The 24,629-nt window shown below is 36.5% G+C and overlaps 2 protein-coding genes across 2 annotated transcripts; both read left to right on the top strand.

Annotated features, from left to right (window-relative positions):
* The first annotated feature begins 1,570 nt into the window (after positions 1-1,570).
* Positions 1,571-4,562, top strand: LOC140147038 (uncharacterized). Its single transcript, XM_072168811.1, has 2 exons — positions 1,571-4,022; positions 4,543-4,562. The coding sequence occupies exons 1-2, from the start codon at positions 1,571-1,573 to the stop codon at positions 4,560-4,562; spliced, it is 2,472 nt and encodes an 823-aa protein (XP_072024912.1).
* Positions 4,563-20,297: 15,735 nt separating this feature from the next.
* Positions 20,298-20,861, top strand: LOC140147037 (uncharacterized). The gene has a single exon (XM_072168810.1). It carries the CDS (start codon positions 20,298-20,300, stop codon positions 20,859-20,861), a length of 564 nt encoding a protein of 187 aa, XP_072024911.1.
* The last annotated feature ends 3,768 nt before the right edge of the window (positions 20,862-24,629 follow it).

Below are 24,629 nucleotides of genomic sequence, written 5' to 3'. Positions count from 1 at the left end.
GGGTACGGGCAATTTTACCGATTTTGTATTTGATTTCACACGATCAAGTTTCACTTAAATCAATTTAGTCAGATATCGTTGATGGGGCTCCTATCTCTAGTATGTGACTATATTACTATTTTATTTTCTCATTGACGACTGCCATGTATGTATAATGGAAGATTTCATATAACAATAATATTAAATCGACCTTTTACCATCTGTAAAGTTTGATCTATAAATGTAAACAGATGTGTATAAATGGTGTTTTGCTTCAAAAGATGATCATCATAAACAGTAATGTCAATATCGATTCAGATAAAAGTTTGCATTATGTTGAAATATTAGAGAACGTTGTCATTAGAAACCAATAGGTGACAAAATAAAAATACAAAACATTGCCTTAAGGGTAACCAGTCAACTCGGAAATTAAAGAATTGATTATCGATTTATGAGACAAATCATGTTATGTTAGAAATATCAAACATTTTCATTGCATTATTACATCTACCACCGCATTGTAAAAGTAATACACATCAGCAATATCAGATGGTGAGATGTCTAGAGAATAACTAAGCGCACATAGTGGCCATTTAGTGTATGTGCTCGAGTTTGGTTGAATTTCGTGCCTGTCAATAGATACTTTGATATCTAGGATATACTATGTATATTTAGGTTTTTTTTTATGTCTTATGGTTTACGTGATATGTGTATGATCCCAGCAAACACAAAACGTTTTCGACATCATTCGCAAAAGGTTATAAAAGGTTGTCAGAAAACGTTTAAATATCGGGTTATATAAAGGGTATATTAAGAGTATAAAACGTTTTCATAACCTTAAAAAACATTTTTGATAATCTACTGCTCAGCAAATAAAAATGTTTTACAGAAAACGTTTAAATGTCGGGTTATACAAAGGGTATAAAAACGTTTTAATAACATTCCAAAAACATTCTTGAAAACTTGATACAAAACATTCTAAACAGAACGTTATTTTGGGGTTGAAAAAATATTTTTGCGAAAAATGTTTTCCCAAAATATTTTCAATAACGTTTTAAAAACGTTTTCATGACCTTTATATAACCCGACATTTAAATGTTATTAAAAGGTTTAGTAAAAAACATTTTAAGAACATTTCTGTGTTTGCTAAGATCAAATATTTTAACATAATGTTATTTAAATATTGACACAATATTTGGCAAAAATGTTTGCAAAAAAGTTTACAATAACATTTTTGAAAACATTTAAAAAATATTGTTGTAGTGTGTTTTCATACAAAATATTTTAAAACGTTATCATGACCTCAGCAAAGAGATTCATTTGGTAGGATTGTTGAGATCATAAACTGGTTAATTATGTTAGCCAAATCAATAAATATTACTCACCTCGTGCGCTTTCGCCATCTTGGCTGATGAAGCGACCCACTGATGAACTGGTCAACTGCACCCGCGAAACTTGGATTGCTATAGCAACCATCCTCGAAAAGCGGACCAGTGATGTTGATTTAAGCAGTGGGAAAGTCATTCATGTGAGTAAAGTACGATTTGGCTACCCATAATTAACCAGTTTATGATCTCAACAATCCTACCAAATGAATCTCTTTGCTGAAGTTAGAAATCGTTATGGTCAACACGCAGTAAAGTCTATTCGTGATCTAGAAAGTACAGAAAGGAAACTAGTCCGTCATCGTCAACACCTCACGTTTACCCACCGTTGCAAAGATAATGGAGTTACACCTTCCAGTTTGAAAATACGTTGCCCGATTAATACGGAAAAGGCGAGAAATATCATCCGTAAAACGGAGAAAGATCTGATCGGTGAGCGAATTCGTGTGGTTAAAAACAAAATCAAATCGCTAAAACAAACACAAGAAAGTAAAGTTCAGAATCTAGAAACACTCAACATCGACGATGAGTCACGCCGCCATGTTGATTCGTTCCTCGAAAGGAAACGTAAACAAGAGGAAGTTACGACCAAAGAAAGACAGAAACAGAAGTTAAAATGCCTGGTTTTAAAGCAAGAAATCAAATCTCGTAGTAAGGAAAATACCGAATTGGACCTCAGCGGCACTCAACTCAAGAAATGGAGAGAGAAATGGGTGAAAAACATCTCCGACAAGGAATTGTCAGACCCTCAACAAAAACTGCTCGCTCGTGGGTTGAATTTCGCGGTGAGTGTGGACAAGATCCCCCACACGGAGTATATCGTAGCATGTGAAACTGCGTGTGCTAAGCTCCCATGGCAAGAGGCCAAAAGTCTTCGTGCAGAAGTAACAGGTATGCTTAAATCAGCTACAGTTCCAAAATCTAATATCACAAAGGAAGAAAGATTGGCAATGAATGAGTTGAAAAAGTCAAAAGATCTGCTTATAATGGGTGCAGATAAAGGTAGATGCACCATTGTCAAGACTACAACCGAGTATGAAAACAAAGTGCATGCCATGTTAAGCGATGAGCGTACTTATGAAAAGCTTAAGAAAGACCCGACCCAAATATACAAGCGCAAATTGTTAGAAAATTTAAAGCGGTTGAAGGAAGAAAAAAAGATCGACGAGGGGCAATATAGGTTGCTGTATCCCACGGCAGAGAGCGTTCCAAGACTATATTGTACCACCAAAATCCATAAAGAAGGAAATCCCATCAGACCTATTGTGGATTATACTGGGTCGTTAGGCTACCAAACTTCCAAAGCTCTTGCGGAAATTCTGGGCCCCTTAGTTGGCAACACAGATCATCATGTTGTCAATTCAAAGCAACTGGCTGAAGAGATGACAGGTGTGCTTATAGAGGAAAATGACATCTTTAATTCCCATGACGTGGTGTCATTATTTACGAACACGCCCATTGACAAGTCACTTGACATCATCAAAGACAGGCTGGAAAAAGACAAGACGCTCAATACAAGAACAAATCTCACTCCAGATGACATCATCCAACTCCTCCAATTTGTATTAACTACCACATATTTTAGCTTCCGCGGGTCTATATACCGCCAGGTGTTTGGAGCCGCGATGGGTAGTCCCGTCAGTCCGATCGTAGCAAATCTCTTCATGGAGTGGCTGGAGCAGGAAGCAATAACAACTGCGCCGCTAGATTGCAAGCCCAAGCTATGGAGGAGATATGTTGATGACATTTTGGAAATTATCAACAAAGACAGCACACAAAAGCTTACTGATCATCTCAACACCACTGATCAATCTGGGAACATTAAGTTTACGTATGAAGAAGAGAAAGAGGGCCAAATACCATTCTTGGACACATTGCTCATCCGTAAACAAGATGGTACAGTCAAACTTCTTGTGTATCGCAAAAAAACCCACACCGACCAATATTTAAGCTTCAAATCTCAACACCCCCTTCACCAAAAATTAGGGGTGATCCGGACATTAATGGACAGAAAAGACAAGATTGTTACGGAGGAAGACGACAAGAAAGACGAGGAACAAAGAATCAGAAAGGCATTGGCGGTTTGTGAATACCCCAAGTGGGCGATGGACAAGGTGAAACAACAAATGAAGGACAAAACAACAGCAAAACCTCAGAAGAAGACAACGGAGACTCCAATCAAAGGCATGGTGGTTATACCATATGTGGAGGGTACCTCTGAAAAATTGCAAAGAGTTTTCCGCAAGCATGGTTTTACAACAGCCATGAAGCCAACCAACACTCTAAAAAGTGTCCTTGTCCACCCGAAAGACAAAAAAGACATCGATCAGACCAGTGAAGTTGTTTATGACATCCCGTGCAAAGGGTGTAATAAATCATACATAGGTGAGACTGGTAGACCATTTGGGGTAAGGAAGAAGGAGCATCAGAAAGACACTGAAAAGATCGCCACCAAAAATTTCACCAGAGCCAGCAGAAAGCTCTCTACCACTGAACAGCACAAGTCCGCAATAACCGACCACGTAGCACAAGAAAATCACGTCATCGACTGGGAGGGGGCCAAATTACTGGATAGAGACTCCAACGCCTTCTCAAGAGGAGTCAGGGAGGCCATCCAAATCAGAAAAAAGGGGAAGAACTCACTTAACCGCGACGAGGGTGCGTACTTTCTAGATCATGTATATGACCCACTGCTTAAATCAACATCACTTCCGGGTAACGAGGATGCGTCTATAGCAACCAAGTTTCGCGGGAAAAGCAGTGGACCAGTTCATCTGTGATCAAGCCATCAGCCAAGATGGCGAAAGCTCAGTTCCGTGAGTAATATTTATTGGATTTGGCTAACATAATTAACCAGTTTTTGTTATCATGACCTTTATACAACCCGACATTTTAATGTTATTAAAACGTTTTTACCTAAACCAAAAATATAACTTATTTAAAACGTTTTTAAAACGTTTTTGTGTTTGCTGGGATGTGTCATAAGGTATATATATAAACATAAACCGGAGACAGTGTGAATGGTAATTTAAAGAGCCACTACTTATTACGCAGCTCCTATCGGGAACTTATTCGATATCATAGGAATCATCCGTTATTTGAATCGCTTAGATCTTCCTCCATTTTTGAGATTAAATTTATTGAATGCGGTAATATTTTATACGCTTTGTTGATATAGATGAAGAAAATACGGAATGACACTTACTGACTCTCCCAATGTCCAAACTTTCAAAAAGAACCTAAAAACTCACCTTTTCACCTAATGTTTCCTCCCTCTTGCAATTTTCCTTTTCCATAGCGCTTTGTTTCTTCATTTAAAAAACGCTCTCTAAATCTGTGTATTATTATTATTATTATTATTATTACTGATGCTTAGCGTAAACATTCTTGCGATGAATAAGCAAAATGCGTTCTTGGTTTAGCATATAACTTACAGTTGAAGCTATTTGAAGTACTCTACCAAGCATACATTAATTTAGTTGCTTTCTTATGTGATAAGATCAGAAGCGTACCGACGGTACCGGGGCCACCAAGCAAGACAATTCCCTGCCCGGGATTCCCGGTTCGTCAAAGTTGCAATTTTAATGCTAAAATGGGCCAAGAGAAGATGCATATTACAACGTTCACTTTTGATCAAATTTGTCCAGTCATTTCTAGCCAAGAACTTCCCAGCAAACACAAAAACGTTTTTAAAACGTTTTAAATTAGTTATATTTTGGGTTTGGGTTTAGGTAAAAACGTTTTAATAACATTAAAATGTCGGGTTATATAAAGGCCATGAAATCGTTTTTAAACGTTTTGTATGAAAATACACTACAACAATATTTTTAAAATTTTTCGAAATGTCATTGTAAACTATTTTTGCAAACATTTTTGGCCAAACATTTTGTCAACACTTAAATAACATTATGTTAAAATATTTGCACCCAGCAAACACAGAAATGTTCTTAAAATGTTTTTTTGCAAAACGTTTTAATAACATTTAAATGTCGGGTTATATAAAGGTCTGGAAAACATTTTTAAAATGTTATTGTAAATATTTTGGGCAAACATGTTTTGCAAAATATTTTTCAACCCCAAAATAACATTCTGTTTAGAATGATTTGTACCAAGTTTTCAAAAATGTTTTTGGAATGTTATTAAAACGTTTTTATACCCTTTATATAACCCAACATTTAAATGTTTTCTGTAAAACATTTGTGTTTGCTGTGCAATAGATTACCAACAAATGTTATTTAATGTTATGAAAACGTTTTATACCATAACTGTACCCTTTATATAACCCGACATTTAAACGTTTTCTGACAACCTTTTATAACCTTTTGCGAATGATTTCGAAAACGTTTTGTGTTTGCTGGGTTGCACCCTGATTCCGGTCGGTATGCCTCTGAATTAAAGTGACGTTAAATGAAAAGTTGCATCATTAGAGCGCCTTTAGTCTTTGTACACGAACATTTGAATGATTCGCGATATTTATCATAACACCAACGCGGAAAGTTTACAGCGTGTCGATATTTATCTTAACACCAACGCGGAAAGTTTACAGCGTGTCATTTGAGCTGAAAGTGCTACAAAATGATTTCAATGCTAAATCACAGTGTGGCGGCCTGAAGAATTTTCATGTCGGAACGACTGACTTGAAAAGTATATCCTCATTGCATTGGTTATGAAAAGGACATGTTTAAATCATAGGGAGAGTAAAGAAACCGAGCCGGATCGTGACAGATGAATACACATATCATGTAAAACATTTCAGACTTCAAACATGGTGTAATTTGCACTTGTTTGGCGATGGCGATGCCGCTCCGTCAAGTTGTAATGTAGTATTCATGTTGACCACAAAGACATGCTGATAGTTATTTAGATAATAGTGATAATACTACTGTATTTTGAATTCCGTGACTTATCAAAAACATTTGAAATCAAGTCAAATAAAACGTCTATAGCTCTAGGTTACTTTTAAATAGTATGTAATTTCCGGCTTTTCACATGAAGAAAACGATGGTTGCAAAAACTTCAAATTATGTCGTTTTTGTGTTTAATCAGTACAGTCAAGAAAAACTATCTATTTTTACTATATATCACCTAGTCCCTTTTTTCTTTTAGGCTAGCAAGATCTATTGTCGTCTTACCACAATTTATGAGAATTAGAGAAATTAGCCGTATCGCTGAAATATTTCATCAGTTCAATGGCAAAGCACTTAGAAAAGTGATTTTCTACAACTGTAAGTCAATCCCACCACCGCTCTATTTTTAAATATTCTGCGACAAAATATCCTGCCGATGTCAATGACACACATTTGTGACATAATGGTGCCAAAAAATAAAAATTTTTAGTTTTATATCGGCAAATAGAGCTCCTTGAATACTACACTTGACATCAATTACCAAAATATATAATATGCATAAAACATTGCGTATGCTGAATGTGCCCCTCGCAGTTCATGTACCTGTAGATTGGAAAGGTTACTCTCGTATCTCCAGAGGAACAGGAAACAGGAAAAGAGGTTATGGTAAGATGTAATTTGAGTCACTGTGTATGAATAGTTTATAGCTCATGGTAATATAGAGAATCATTACTTTAAAATTGAGTACAGCTTTAGCAAGTCTGTACTTTTGACAAACCCAAGAGTCATTATTATTAATATGGGATGCTGTGTTGAAGATGGCAGAATAACCAGCATCCCATGTTTATCTTAATATGATACTGAACTGCATTTGGTACGTAACAAACGTGAGATGTGGTTAATTTTGGTCGATCGGTTTGAGCAAATCATAACATAAGCATAACATCCTTGGAACTTGTTGGATTCGATCAAGTTCTCAAATGCTCATTAGAAACAACTACGGTATACAGTAACAGCCAAACATATTTAAAAGGAATAAATTAAATCGACCTTCTGAGTAGTGCAGATGCTATTCCCGAATTCCAGACACACCCTGCATTTAAAATAATTTGTAAATTTGTTGCAACTCAGTTTTTGGCCTCCAAACATGTGTGGGGCTTATGTTATCATCCAAATGGTTTATATAGTTGTCTGGCTGGCTGGCTGTTTGGCTGGCTGGCTGTTTGGCTGCCTGACTGTCCGGGCGGAAGCAAATTCATTAACCCACAGTGCTGTTCAAATGCAATAACCGATCAACTTCAAACTTGGTATGGTGATTGGATATGGTGACTTCATGTGCTGTACAGTTTTGTGTCATGCTATTTGCATATTTATGAATATTAATTAGCTTATTGGCACATTTTGCCTACATTTTTATCAATCCTCTCTGCAGCATAAACGCAATAACCGATCTACCTCAAACTTGGTTTTTTTGTGTCATGTTATTTGAATATGTTATTTTATTTTACAAGCCTTTGTTATTTACATACCTTTGTGTGGGACCACTTTAATTACGAACCGCGTAATTCTAGTTATACTGTGGAGACAATTTGTAATACACCGTTAATGAATGAATGAGGTATAGAATTTCTTTTAACATTCGGAAAACGAAGTAATGTTTAACGGATAGCTAGTTGCATAAGGTATATACATAATCGTATCCCCGGATCGTATCATCTGAATTGTAAATGTCAAGGGATCAGTCATGCCTGAATAAGCGGATGTGGGAGAATTTAGGACGGAACAAAGAAGGAGTCTGACCTTTTTCAGCGTATAAACAAACCACCGTTAGAAAATCGAAATAAATTCCATATAATTCAGAACATCATGTACTTAAGGAATTATTTGGGTGTTAAGAAATTAATGCCTGTATTATTTCAGCTTCTAATCGGTAAACAACACACATAAGTGATCCATGTTTTTACCGCATCCACCTATAAACAATCTTGCTCTTTTGGTTCTTCATCTAAAAATAGTGCATTTGTTTCTGTTCCCTACTCATTTTCCACATCCCCTGGCGCAAATATTGATCGCGCCAATAACATGTTTAGCTCTCTATCCTGGATGTATACGATAAACGTCATCTGCGGGGAAAATCCCAACAGATTCGGCCATTGAATGGGATAATTGTACGTCATCACCGTGTGAGATTTATATGCAAGTGTAACGTGAGACAGTTCATTGTTCACTATGTCAAAAAAAGATGATGTCAACAGAAGGAGACGTGCCTGGAAAAATGGGCACGCACAAAATTGGTACTGGCAATTTTACCGATTTTGTATTTGATTTCACACGATCAAGTTTCTGAAATCAGTCTATTCAGATATCATGATTTCTCATTGACGACTGTCATTTATACAATGGAAGATTTCAGAGAAACTGTAATGTTAAATTAACCTTTTTACCGTATGTCACGTTTCATCTATATAATATGCAGAGACTTCAAAGTGTGCTTCGCTTCTAAATATGATCATGATGATCAGTATAGATAAAATCAGGTCATACAAAAGATTACATGTTGCAATGTAAGAGGAATTTCGCTGTAGAAGTGACGTAAGACTACCACAGCAATAGATGAATACAATTTTGACTATATCGCCCTGAACTACAACGTTCACACGGTACATATGCATTGAACCATATGCTGATCACTCGCACCTGTAAAATTAGTATCTTTGAAAAGAGCGGTATTGTATTCAATCTATGATTGCAGATATACACAGGTGATGAGTGCAATCTGCTTGTAGTGCAAGGCGATGTAATCAGAAATTGTATTCATCTATTGCTATGGTAGTTAATCCGATTATGACGTCACTTCTACAGCAAACAGTCATGTGACAACAAAAAAACAACCACAAAACAATGCCTTATTGTTAAGTAGTCAAATCCATCAATTTAAGAATTGATTCTCGATTCATGAAACACAACATATTATGTTGACGATGGTAGAATAACCAGCATCCCATGTTTAAAATGTGTGTTTATTTGTATAAGGGGTGGTACAATAATGTGTTCCTCAGGATGGTGAATTATTGGAGGGGGGGGGGCAAAGATATTTTCACATAAAAAATGGGGAACAAACAATTTTTGGTAGACCAGAGGGCAAAGATTTTTTGGCACATATATCTGGGCATAATTTCGATTTTACTTTTTTGATTGTCAGTCAACATTAATAGGTAAATTTTCTCGGGAAAATTTTCTGGACACGTGCCCAAATGCGTATCAATGTGAGTGTAACCTCGAGCCTGATCTCTGACCCCCGGCGGTGACCTCGCTATTCAAGTCTTAGTAATTTTGAATTGGAATAGTATTTTTGACCACAATTTTGATAGAAGGTTGTCTTCCTATTCAAATACATTGGAAGAACACCCGCTGTGCTCGGGGTCACATTCCATAATGCTAATATGTCTGCGCCCATGGGTGTCACGTGTCCAGAAAATTTTCCCGTGAAAATTTACATATTAATTCTGACTGATTGTTGCGCTCTCATCACATGATAAGACAATGTCAGGTTTTACTTGACTTACTCTCATAAAATGAACACAAAGTTAACAAAATAACTTTCTGAGATTTCCCAGATTGAAATTCCTATTTGATACCATTGAAAATGATACCAAACATGTCAGGATGACACCGTTTTGCATTTCGAAAGGGATGCAATCAATTTTTGACAGACCATTTTGAGAATTCATCATGGAACCAGACTCAGGCGAAACACCCAAGCCAAGCATAAAAGCTTATCCATGCTGGCATTTATATGAAGAGAAAGAAAAGAAACAGAAGATAAAAGAAATGCCACTCCTAACAAATCAAGCATACACAGGGCTGTCTTTTGGAATTTGCATGGTCATTTAAGGGCTGGGGTATGAACGTTTGGACAGTATTTATTTTGGGACATCAGAGCACATCAGACATATCGAATTCCATTCTGAATACGAAGAATGTCATTCTGATATCAAATAATTTTGATTTTTTGAAATTCGCAATTTAATACACATTTTATGGCAAATCATTAAAAATTGATATTTTTGATATTTAACAGTATTTTGAAGTAAACTTTAGAAATGTGATGATTTATACTTAAAGTGTATGTAGGTGGGATGAAAAGCCGACGATCAATTGAAAATTTTGACCTTTCGTATTGAAGATATGGATTTTTCCCCAAAACACCAAAAAAAATTAGGTCTTTTGGGAAAACAATCCATATCTTCAATATGAAAGGTCAAAATTTTCAATTGACCGTCGGCTTTTCCTCCCTGCTACATACACTTTAAGAATATAACATGAGATTTATATAATTTACTTCGAGGACTGTTATATATCAAAAAATTGAAAAATATCAAATTTGTATAATTTGTCATAAAATTTGTATTATATTGTGATTTTCAAAAATGAAAATTATTTGATATCAGAAAGACATGCTTCGTATTCAGAATGCAATTCGATAGGTCTGAGGTGCTCTCATGTCCCACAAAAAAATACTGTCGAAACGCAATAAACGCTCATTTTAGATCCCTTAAGGAGAGCTAAAAACCACTCTCCTATATCAGATTTAAGTAGAGCAGTATAGAGCATACAATTTTGAAATAAGAAAATGGAAATTCTTACTGTGTGCCCTGATGCAAAGGCTATGCTTAACTAAATTGGTTAAACAAATGTGAGAATGATGAATACTTTAGACGATCAGTTGCGAACAAGTCACATTCAAAGCGCTTATTGTGATCCGTAGAACTTGTTGGTAAATGCTCATTAAAAAACAACTATGCAGTAACAGCAAGAAAATAAAGATTTAAAAGGAAAAGTTCTTACTAAGATCATGTTTAGTTATGATTCGTCATTTTTGGTCGTCAGGATATTGTGATAAATGAAATCGACCTTCCCAAATGGGCAGTGGAGATGGTATTCCAGGCACTGACTGCAATTAAAATACATGTTACTTCCTTTAATATTGATGACAATGCATTTTGTCAATGATATTAGCTCAGTTCTCCGTTGTACTTGCCTCTTCGATCAAAACAGTTGAACAAATTGAAAAATTATGTCAACTATATTATTACTTGTGCCTATATCATGCCTCGCCACGACGAAGATGTGACGTTTGATTTTGAGACTGATGATGATGTTTTTGTTGTTGATTTTAGCCAACAGGCAGCACCCAGCAATGATTGCATCAACTGATATCCGAGTGCCATCAAAAAATATCAAGATATAGTGAGAATCTTGAATTTGAATGAGTCTAAATATAAATTTTGACAATAACCTTGACAACACCGAATATACCCTAACAATTATTGCAATTTCTGGTTTGAAGTAAAAGAAGTGGGATACGAAATTGATTGAAAGCGACAAGAGGACGCAAAATTTCGAAAAAGGACACGTTTTGAAAGCATTTCTTGGTATTATAACATTTATATTCAATTACCGTCAGGGTATGTTGCTAGTGTAAACCGTTCTTGTTTGGTTGGTACGTATTATTTACGATAATGTTGTTATTACACTGTAATATGTACCTCGAGATGGCCTGTGATGTGGACATCAATAAGGACTAGACAAAACAAAAACAGCAAATGTGTATTGTCGTACTGTATGGACAAATAGATAAACTGACATGTTTAGCGAAAGGAAATGTCAAACAAAGCATATAATACCAAAACGATACAACCAATTCTTGTTTGACGATGACGCGGCCGTCAGTTTATTGTACCCTTTCAGATCTACCGTAAAATGGGGTAACTTCAGTCAGCGGGGTAACTTTGGTCAGTCGAATATATTTTTTTAAATGGTCATATTTTCGTACAGCAATATTGTTTTTAGTCATATTTGGTGTCAATCTGTTAAGAAATATATTTGGAAGAAATAATACTCACTCATGTCCAATCCAGGATTTTTGACCAAAAATAAGCATTTTTATATATTAAATAAAAAAAAAATAAAAATCGATATTTGTGAGCAAGGATGTTTGCTTGATTAATGAAGGGGTCAAATGTCACAAAAAACAACAACTTGCCCATATATAGCGAAGATCAATTTTTTTGATTTTTTTTTCTTCGTGGAATGTAATACTCTGTCCAAAGTTTCCCCAAATGCGGGGTAACTTTGGTCAGGCTATTTTAACCCCCCTAGGGCACCCTTAAAAATTATTAAATTTTTTTTTTTTCAACTTCAAAGTGAAGAAGGAGCCCTAATGTCACAAAAAAGAGATAATTAGAAATACAATTTGTTTTGTTTGGAAGCAGTGGTTTAAAAACTCTCAAAAGTGCCCAAAGTTACCCCATTTTACGGTACTTGCTTTCTGAAATATAGATTCCATACAATTTTAAGTACCCAAACTTGTGCTTTAGAAGGACTTATAAATACGCTTTCTTTACTACCTTGAAATAGAAAAACCTCAAATGATTTACGATAAATCAGCGTACGAGCAGATTAGGCGAATCAGAATGAAACGCAACTATGAGGCATTTTCTCTAACAAATAGACGGAATTTTTGCCGTCATCATGGTCATGGTCTGGTATATTTTGTAGATATCATTTCCCATTGGGGAATATTATGAGCTCGTGGACTTAAACAGGAACTGACAATTCATCGTGGGAATCAAGGGAGTGGCTTTGAACTTCCCTTCCTGGAGCCATGTATGGAGATGCAGCCCCTGCAATATTCAAACTATCACAATGTGTCAAAAGACATCAAAAATGGACGATACACAATGAACTTGAACTTCATCCTAAAAAGGACAGATTTCTTCGTAATCTCTTCTACAAACCATGTAAAAAGCTTTCAAGATACCAATCTTCACTTTGATGGTGCTGTCATGTCTGTCCCTCTAAGGGACCGATCGTTATTTACGGCAGGGGGTAATGGGCGTTTTGGAAAAATATCGACAAAAAATTCGCGTCCCCCTCGCGTCCGCTCAAAATTTTCGGATTCCCCCTTGTTTTCCCGAATTTCTCCATTTAAAACTTAACATTCCCCTCCTGGTTCAACGAAAAATTCGGATTCCCCCCTCAAAACGCCCATTCCCCCCTGTCGTAAATAACGATCGCTCCCTAATTGTTTGCAACTTAAATATCGGTCTTGACTGCAATATGACTCTATCTCAATAACTAGTAACTAGAGTCAATCTATTAACTGACAAATTCATGATTCGCAGACACATGTGCTAACATTGTTAGATCTCACATTATCTTCCGTTTAGACCACTGTAATCTTGTGTTCAATGCTATCAAAAAACAATTGAACCGTCTGCAAAAGTTTCAAAACAAATGTACTCGTCTGATTTATCAATAACCAAAATCATGTTACACTACCCATCTGTCTCTGTACTAGCGCTGGATCACATTCAGATCACATTATCGAAGATCTAAACTCCCCTTTGTCATAAAGTAGATTATTATGAAAGACTGCCTTGTGGGGAATATACCTCGTCTTGGCTCAGTAATCACCCGTTCAGGTCACAGTCTGATCGGCCAGGATCTTTTAGACACGTAAATGTGCAGGAGACAGAGTCTTCTCAGTAACTGGTCCCAGACTATGGTACATTCACCGAATACACACACCTACGCTATGCTCCCACTGTTTAGAGCTTTAAATATTCTATCAAAACATACTTGTTTCAGGAATTTTACGTTTAGGTTTTTTTTCATGTTTACTTTGTTTTTATTTTATATCGCTTTGAATCCCCAGGTAAAAGCGCATTATCAAGTATTGGTTAAATGTAAGGTTACAGTTGCAGGCATTTCAGAGCAGGAAATACAAATGCATATTGATCACATAGTAATTGGCAAGGATGCTCATTTAAAGTACATTTCCTTCTACGATGTAATTCTAGTCATGTCTTGTATGTCAGAGCACTAGTAAAGCTCACATTCCTGTCTTGTGCTAATTCAAAACAGGTGTTAATTGTTTACACTATTTTACTTCAATTTTGTTACCGTGACTACATTTTATATTGTATTGTGTGTAACGTTTTAAGGTAGTGCATTTTTCTCTACGGTCTGAAATAAAGATTTTGTTTGCAAAACCAATCAATGATTGTCGTAATTTGTTCTTGAACCTGGGTTTCAAGAGTACAGCAAATATTTTGAGAGAAAAGGGCAACACCAAAGTGTTTTTCCTGAGGTAGACAGAATCCATAACATCTTCTTGTGGCGTATATTATCCATACAACTAAGCAAACCTCTATAAAATGTTCTGGACCATGTAACAGTACACTTAGTCACGGTTGTTTGATGTGATCATTTATTAATGGTTCTAACAAAAACATTACATTAATTTCAATTCCAGACCTTTTAAATACCAACAGCTATTATAGTAATATACACACATTTTTTTTTTTAACATTTCTATTCTTTTATCAAAATTTTCATCTTTTTGTGTTATTTTTATTCTATGCACTGTATATTTGTGTGGAAATTGAGGGCGCTATTTACACATATATTTTTAATTTAATTTAGCCCAATAATATGAGTTATTCCTTTCAATTCGTGATAAAAAAGTAGTTTGAAAATTATTTCGAATTGATCTGGATTAAATAAATACATTATGAAAATAGCTCAATGGGGTTGCTGGACAGCATATACATAATTTAATGCGATTTCTCAATAAAGATTTGCAGAGGATTTGATTGCTTAAATGTTGAAATCTAACCGTTTCTTCCAATACTAATGCGTTATCCGTTTCAGGGAAAAGGAGATTACCAAACCGACGTGATGTTTATTTTTGATATATGAAATCGAACTCTGTGTATTAAAAACTCGATTTACGTACAGGCAGTTAATCCTGAAAATGATGAATGTCCTACTTATTCAAACGGTTGTGATGATTTATTTGAAAGGCAGCTTTAAAGTCACCCGTGTGAAGTAGATGTGATTTCCTTCTTATAATCTAAAGAGACAAATGTGACAGGTTTGTGCATATGACAACCCAACCTGGTCTGTTTTTACTAAACTGTGGTTTATAGTTTAGCTCTAAACTATCTATATTATAGAGCAGTTTAGGGCTACAAAGAAACAATAGCGACCAAGATTTTAACTATAAATTAGCCCCTCGATAGAGGGCACTGACTGAAGAATGAGGGGGTAAAACTAAAAATTAAAAAAATATGACATTCCTTAAGGTTACGCATTCACCTTGCTTTCTTGCCCTACGGGGCCTTTATAAATTGGAACTCTATTAGTTGCAAGTTCTCACTGTGGGAGTTTCTGGTCTCAGCCCTAACGGGCTTGCGCCCTTGATGCTTTTTGTTGATACTGGGCCCCAGCCCGTAAGGAAAAAATGAAGGTCGCAAGCTTGATTGTCATTGTTTCTTTGTAGCCCTGCGGGACAACCTTGATGGCTATTTAACAAATTTTAATTGCCAGCGCATATGGTGTCTTCTCAGAGCCACACCAGGCCAAATCAGCAGAAGAAGTGGCTAGACCGTAGCCAAAACTATACATGGTCCTCCGACTATCCGAAATCGTGGCTTCCACGCCTGTTCCCCATTGCCCAAGTTAGCGTGACCCATCCGACACCGCGTGGAGGTTTGGGTTGGGTTGCCCGCATACAATCACTATTCCAACTCTGCGGGCCTTGCCGGACCCTTCCACATACTTCATTGAGTAATTTAACTTATCAAATTGCTCGTTTATATATTCTATGGTGTCAATTTAGTCAGAGAACCAACATTCGCTTAGATAGCTTACCATTTCAAAAACAAACAGAAATTGTTTTCCTTCCTGGATAGATTGAAAGCACTTCAACATCAATACATAAATACCCTATAGCTCCCGGATTGCTCATATTGATCACCGGTGATCGATGGAGTGGTTTATGAGACTTCAGCAACTCTTTTGAACTCTTAATAGTAATATTTTGGCCCAAAATAGGGTGTTTTCCGGCCAAAATGGAAGATGCACACTGCACAGGACAATTTTGGGGGACTCAAAATTTGGGGGCCCTGGGCCAGGGCCCATCTGGCCCTATATGGTAAATCCGGCCCTGGATCACTAAGCTTGTTGCCGTCAATATACTCTCTAATCTGACTGCTTCTGTGTTTGCTATTAAAAAAAACTTACTTACGAAATTGATTTTTTTCCAACAAAGGTTAATTATTTCGGAATGCTACGATTTCGTCATGAGAAGCCCGTTAATGATGCGGATCGGGTATGGTTGGCGACGGAGAAATCATATGAACTGTTTAATGCTAAAGACAAAGTACCGTACCAATACATGTTTTAAAGATATTCTGAACAGGCTTATGCGCTTTTAATTAAATAGTATGACTCACATTAATTTACATTAAACAATAATCGTTGCTAAAATGGATAACTACAACATAATTAATATGCGGGTTGGATGAGAGTCAGTGAACCGAAATCATGTCGGAACCATCAGAAAGTTGATGTTATATTAACTGTTTCCCTGAGGTACGAAGCCCAAACGACATAAATTGGTGTTTTTCTGACTATTCTAAATTGAGCTTTTAACATTGTACCGTCGTTACAATCTTACAAATAAGACACAAAACTAAGTGCACCAAGTTAATCATCATTAATACAGTAAAAATAATCCATCATGCATTATTGCAGTCTGCCGATCATGATTGATCTTTAAGCTTATCATTAGTCTGCTGCAAATAAGTCATACTCTATATCCTGTATGTAAAGTCGGTCACCCATGGTACATGTATTAAAGGAAAACGTACGTGTATCAGATTGAAGAGAAATGAACAGAGAAGCATAATTTATTGCGCTAACCAGCGAGCAATTGTGGCCAAAGGCTACTCAAAAGCTGTTATTCTACTTTTCCCGTTCCACATCATATAAAGCAAAATACAACGAGGTTGACATTGTATATTAATCTTGTTCTGTCTTAAGATTTCTACCTCTGGCGTTCCCTTGTAGGATTATATTGTAGGTGAATTAAATAAGATTGTCTGAATTGTAATTACATATTTTAACAGCTATGGATATTATATAGCCCAACTTATAGCTCATTTACTCTATACTCTAGCCAAATCAGCTGTCTACAAATGGCGGGAGCATTGTTACATACCAAAATATTCTTTTGAAAAAACACACACACACAATGACACAAACGCACCCCCTACGCACTATCGTACAGGACAAGGACCCCAACGCATGTGGTCTCAATAACCATAGGCAAAAATGGAGGCGGAACGTCAATAATCATACATTCGTTCAGCTTGGTTTAGGTACGAATAAGTTGAATAATATGATTTTGAAGAAAATAAAACGATCATCAAAGCGCAGAGCAGTTTATCGGTAATTTATTACATAGGGTTGACATTTCGAACAAGTGTTTTGGCAGGTTTGATGTTATGAAATTTAGCCGCAGGGAGGGGAGGTCCCGGTACCGATTGTTAACAAAGAGACAATAAATTATTGTTATATAACATTTAGGAGCCGGTACTCTTGCTAACCATAGACCATCGGCAAATGGTCAACAATTCACAATTTCGAGCGTTTCGATCTAAGCACTAATATTGCCATGTAAATATTAAATGTGTGTTGGTAGTAGCATGTGATGTTGTAAAGAAATAGTGACCTGGTTAGAAAATTGTATCTTCCTTCTTAGATTCTGGAGCGTCATGAGGACAAAAATTGGATCTACAATTCACAATTTCAGTCGGCAAAATATTTCCGTAGGTACATAAGTTTGTGCCTCACTTATTCCGAAGACCAGGGAAGCACCATTTGATTGGGGGATGGGAGTTTTGGTCAGGAGAAATATCTTTGTTTAGCCTCCCCTAGAAATCAAATGGTCCGCCCCTTCATTAGCTACGAAAAGTGCTTACTTTAAGGGTAGACTAGGTATTGTTGGTCGAAGTAGTAAAAACAAATCATGATCTAAATCAATATGTTATTGAAAAATAACACTGTGATGTTTGGCAAAGGTTCATTCTGCAAATCATATACTTTGAAAACGTGCTTGATTTATTGTTGTTAATGAGTTATGTATATTTTACAAAAGTGTTCTTGTTTCAGCTCTCTTTACATCATAACTTAAGAACCAAATGTCCTACAAAAGTATATCTGTGATATGTGAATTCTTCTATACACTCGCTATGAATTGATCAATGAAATTTTTGCAAAAGCTCACTAACATTCGCAAGATGCTGTGAACTACCAAATCGCAACAGTTTAAGATAGTTGCTAACATCATCGCTCATTGTCTGAAAGCAGATTCAGCTATAATCGGCATTCTTTATATACAGACCCAGTGGCGTAACCAGACCTGACCTTCGGGGGGTGGGCAAGATTTAAAAAAAATTCCCAATTACTGATCAAAAGTTGTAGTAACAGGTGGGGTCCAGGGGCACGCCTTAGGGCCCCGGCGGTGGTCCAGGGGGCGGAGCACATGGAAGCTCCTGGTTTTGGACATATTAGAAGCTAAAAAAAAATCAGTATTTCAGAGCACAAATTTCACAATGAAAGTAGTATAGATGTGTTTGAAGCTGCACTAAAATTTGTACAACTTATCACGCGGCTAAATTTGTTGTGGACATTAATATTGCACCACTTGTAGGCCAGCCCCCACACCATGCAGGGTTTCCCAGAAACAAATTACCGGGCGAACAAATTTGAACGTAAGTCGAGAAATAGACATCAAAATCCAAAAATCTAAACATCAGCGTGTAGCCCATCTAATGCTGCATCTTATACGCCAATTTCGCTGGAATCGGTTGACTGATCGCGAAGAAATGAGCGATTACATAACGCATGTGTCAATTCACTTCATTCCAAGTTTGAATATAATGCATTTCAACATAATGCACACTAGTTAACTGTCAATGGGCTCCATATTTTCTTCTGTGAAATACTCGTTTTTTTAAACAATCTGTTTCTTGCACAACATTTAATTAGGTTTTGTTCAAATTTGAAAACCTGCATGGCATTGAAAATGAAAGCTTGCATATAAGATGATGCTCGGTACTTGTAAATATATATTTTTCGTTAATGTCGCATAAAGAATTATTGCATAAAGAATTCCAGCTGGCTTAAAAATTTCTCACACACATTAATGTTTTTGGAATATTTCCAAGAAATTGCAATGCAAAGTTAAAACTTAAACAGTAATGATGTTGCATGGTATCAAAAATCACACGTAAAGCTGTAAGCACTTGAACATTGTTATTCTTGTCTCAAATGTTCTTTGGAAAGTTAAAATATAACATATTTGCACTACATAAAGAATTGAAGTTGGAAAGCTTCCAATTGCAGAAATCAAAGTTTTACGGACACACTGTTCATCTTCAGTGAAAGCATGAATGACATAACACCGTCCGATTGTAAAATTGATAATATGGACTAAATTTAATGAGATACACACACTTTAGGCAGCGGTGAGCGAGTATGAAAAAAGTGTCTGTTGATCAAACTTGGAATGAACTGAATTGATGCACACATTATGTAATCGTTCATTTGTTCGCAACCAGTCAACCGAATCAAATAAAATGTTTGTATGTGGATGCACAACAAAATAAGCTATGCGCTACATTTTAATTGTTTTGATTCTGATGCCTATTTCTCGACTTACGTTCAATTTTATTTGCTCGGTAATTTTTTCTGGGACACCCTGTATTAAGAACTCTGCGGATTTCGCTGAATGAGTGGGGAACCTCACACTACATGAAGGTGAATTCTTGGTGTCGTACGATGTAACCGGACTGTTTACTTTCACCCCAGTTCCGGATGCCCTCCGCAATACCAGGAGAAGATTGGAGGGACACGTCACCCTTCCTGATTGCACAACACTATCTGTTGATGATGTCATGGAAATTCTTACTTTTTGCGCTACTTCAACATACATGATGGGATTGGGCAAAATTGTCCAACAAATCGAAGTTTTTGCGTTGGGATCGCCGGTCTCGCCGCTCGCATCCAACATTTTCATGGAATGGTTTGAGGTCCGCGCACTAGGTACCGCCCCTATGTACCATCCTTCTGGGCCCATGACGACGATGATACTTTTGTTGTAATTCGTGAGGAATATATCGACGAAATTACCACCCACATCAACAATATTTCGCCCATCATCACCTTTACCATGGGACAGGAGGAAAACCACCAGTTTCCAACACTCTTATACACAGAATGGAGACTACCTCAAGCCCACACACACCAATCAGTACTTGCTCCTGGACTCGCAGTACCTCTTCAACATATGCTGGGGGTCATCAGAACACTAGTTCATAGAGCAAAATCATCAGTCACAGTAGAAGAGGATAAAGTTGTAGAGTTGGAAAAGATACGGAAAACGCTTGGTGTGTGTGGCTACAAACGGTCACATTTCACTATTGCCAATACTCGCAATCCTCCTAACCGTCAACCCTCCACTACTGCTGTTTCCAAGGGTTCCAGCATCCTTCCCTATATTAAGGGAGCTTTGGAAGGACTTCGCCGAATGCTGTGCAAACGCGGTATCCAAATGCATTTTAAGCCAGGAAATACTCTTCGGCAATTCCTGGTGTCACCAAAGGACAAAATCCATGAGAGGTGCCATACCGTGTACAACATCCAATGCCAGAACTGCAACGCCGCTCATATTGGCGAAACCAAACGCCCTCTAGGCATCAGAGCATCAGAACATATGAGGGAGGCCTCCCGGTAGCGGAACACGTTAAGAACACTGGACACAATATCCCTACCGCGGATGCCAAAATCCAAACTTAGCAAGAATACAGGTACGGCGGCCGGTACCACCTACCAAAGATTTACACCTCACTATTGACACGTCCTGCACCGTCAGACGGTGTTGAGTCTCAATAGCACATCCAACAGCACCCCATGTGTTTTTTAGGGGCTGAATAAAGTTTAGTGAATTGCAGATAGAGAGTTACCCAAAGTTGAGCTATTTTTGCTGTTTTGAGAAAGAAGATTCGTTTAATTTATAATAATTATAAGTAACATTCTGAATGAAAGTATTCAATTCCAATCAACCTTCGTGTGCTGATAACAAAAATTTGAAGGAAAGTGTATGACGCGGACGCGTCACTTTTCAAGTGAAGTTCAACTGTTCCACATAAAGAACAAATTCAGGTACTGAACTAATCAAATTAGTTAATGAAATTAATAAAATTAGATAATGAAATTAATTAATGAAACTAATGAAATTAGATAATGAAATTAATGAAATTAGATAATGAAATTAATAATGCACACCGTACATACATAAAACATGTACATAAACTGATCCAACCAATAAGTTTTTTGAGTGTTTTGCAAGTTGCAACACACATAGCTTTCAAAGTGTAACAAAATCACATTGGTGTCTGAAGTTTGGAATCTAGACCAAAATATTCGAATTAAGATGTTTAGTGCAATTTGCAGCGTCATCATATATGCCATAACGCTAGCAATAATTATGAAGATCTTTCTCTGCGGTCAACGCACTAATACTAATGGTCTAAAAGTATATATACATCACCATTATGGACTATAAGATGGTGTCGAGGTTGAACACTGTCCTTTTATTATATTTGATCAAGTTTGATTGAATTTCGTGCCTGTCAATAGATACCCTGATATCTAGGATATACTTTGGTTATTTGAGTATTATGTGTCATAGGGTTTACGTGATGCGAGTCTAATGTGTCATGGGGTTTATAAACACAGGGAGGAGACAGAGTGTACGGTAATTTAAAGAGTCAGTCGGGCTTCTTATTACAGGAGACTTACATTGTGTTCTTGTGTTTCATCTATTGGGATTAATATTATAGTTATCACCTTATGAAATTCTTATTTAAACCAGCAACCGGATGGAGCCTGTTATGAAATGCTCTAACCCCAGCTCCTATTTTCTACATATTCCATTCCATTCAGGAAACACATTGGTGAAATAAATTCACAGGTTGCTTAGAAAAATAGAAATTCAAAACCTGTATCAATAAAGTTTTTTAGGTTGGGTTTCGTTTGTGGATTTGTTCCCCCTAGATTCAGAATTATTGATTACGGTAATAATTTTCATGCCGTTTGTTGATGAATTGTTAACGAATATGGATGAGGAAAAACAGGATGATACTTTGTTATGTTTAATATAAGCCTTTTTGTGATGAATAAGCAATAAGCCTGTTTGGTTTAGATAATACTGAATATGACGTACTCTAATAATACTACACTGCGCCCAGAAAGTATCCGTACACTTTGAAAAAAAAATCATAATTTGAACTCTAAACCTTACTTTTTTAAATAGATGCATTCATGCTGCACATTATGACAGTGTATTGAATCCAATGCTAGTTCTAGAAGCAAAGTTACAAGCATGGACGAAGGTCCAATTTTAAAAGTGACAATAACTGTTGTTACACAAAATATTGATGGAAAAAAGGAACTAAAAAACGGAAACAAAAGAACTAAAAAATAAAATAAAAGTTTTAAGAACAGAGAAGACCTTTGTCCATTCAAATAATGTGCATGCTCAAATGTGGTTTAGTTTTAAGATTATGATTCAAGTGTTCGGATACCTTCTGGGCGCAGAATATAAAGTATATTACATTGCTTTCTTATGTGATAAAAGTGATATAAAAGAAAACATCAACCTTCATCTTATATTGCACTTAAATTCAGTATTCTAAAGCGCCTGTAGTATTACATTGAACTAAACATTTGGATGATGCTCGATATTTGTCTCAACGCCAAAACTAAAAGCTTGCCGCATGTAAGTTGAGCTGCAAGTGCTACAAACTAATTGTAATGCTAAACCACATTTGACGGCCTGAGGGATTTTCATGTCGGAACGACTGACTTGAAAAATATATCCTCCTTGCATTGCATATCAAAGGACATGATCAAATACAAGGAAAAGAAAACGAGTCAGATCATGAGTGATGAATATGCATGTCATGTAAAACATAAGCCATATTGTATTTCTTGAATCATGCATCTCGTGTTTGTGACTTCAAACATGGTGTAAATTGTAAGTTAATGACTCCGAACTGTCATTTAGTCTTCATGTAATCAGTCATGAAAGGTCTTTTGTATGCTAGGCATAATGAAGATTTACTAATCGGGAAAAATGTTCTGACAAACATATTGAAGATGTACCATGCCTTTATGAAAATGCGCCCGAATATTGAAGGGTACGAAAAAGTAGTGCAAAAGGTCACCCCAAAGTCCCAGCCAGGCCCAGAGAGTTTCGCCCGCTATTGTTCCCTTCCATTTAATTAGGTCATAGTCACGAAAGGGAAAACGATGTTCGTAAATTAAAAACAAATGTCAAACAAACTGGTTATAAATATGGCACATTCTCCGATAAAGCGTTCAAAAAGCCAAATTTGTGTCGCCCATAGTTTCAAGTCGTATTCAGACTTGTTTCGTCTGAAAGAGATGACTTTTTTTAATATAACTAATACTTAGGAGTTGCTTTCTAAAATGTGTGGGGCTAGAGGTTCTAACATGCCTGGAAAGTATAAAACAATAAAGCTGATTATGCATATCCATTGTTTTCCTCCATGTCGCCAGCCAAGGTGCGTTCCGTATAATGTGTCCCTGTTCGCTATACATGCGCGCATAATAATGGATTATAGGTACTTTTCATTAGCTGGTATCATGCCCTAATTATAAAGTATAAAACATCACAACGCAGGTTATTAAATTTTTCCAACAGGTCTTTGAGACTATGTCGCCAATATTGTTCACAGATACGTTACCATATTTCTAATGGATAGCAATCTGTCAAAATAACTAGCTATATGAATGTTCTCATATGTGATGGATCAAGCAGGCTCCATAGTTATATTATATATGTGGTACATAACACAATGGTTTCAAAGTAAAAAAATCAGGTCTATTAACGGCAAAAAATCCTGACGTTACGTTCATGTCGTCACAGATACGTTACCTAAATTCTACTCCCCTCGGAAAAAACGCTGTGATAAATGAAGCCAAATACCATACCAGACTTTAGTACTTTGGGTGATGACTGATCAAGTATGAGTATTAAGTCGGTAAGTTTTTACACTTGCACGATTAAGACAAAAGTGTGAAAAGGCTTCACAGATACGTTACCACTGATACGTTACCACCAATGCGTACAAGTAATATTGCTCAAAAATTAAGTATTGTTGAAAAATCACCCATGCATTGTTTTGTGCCCTGAAACTATTAAAGTTTACGATTCTGAATGATTTTCATGAATTCTTCGTGGTTGGAATTTTGCAATTTGCGAGACCAAACTTGGACGCTTTATCGGAGAATGGGCCATATAATATTGTTAATACACGCGTAGTGTATACCGATTTTGTCCTAAATGACTTCTAAGAAACAGAGACATAAGCCGTATCAGATAAAGATTTTATCTGCTCAATAGTAATGGAGAATCATTTCTGATGATATCATTTAAATGTAAGCCTATCAAACCACAGAAACGTTACATTTTTAA

This window comes from Amphiura filiformis, chromosome 3 (assembly GCF_039555335.1).
Source record: "Amphiura filiformis chromosome 3, Afil_fr2py, whole genome shotgun sequence".
NCBI classification, from domain to species: Eukaryota; Metazoa; Echinodermata; class Ophiuroidea; order Amphilepidida; family Amphiuridae; genus Amphiura; species Amphiura filiformis.
The sequence above is the reverse complement of the archived record's forward strand: the minus strand, read 5'-3'. Positions and strand labels throughout refer to the sequence as shown.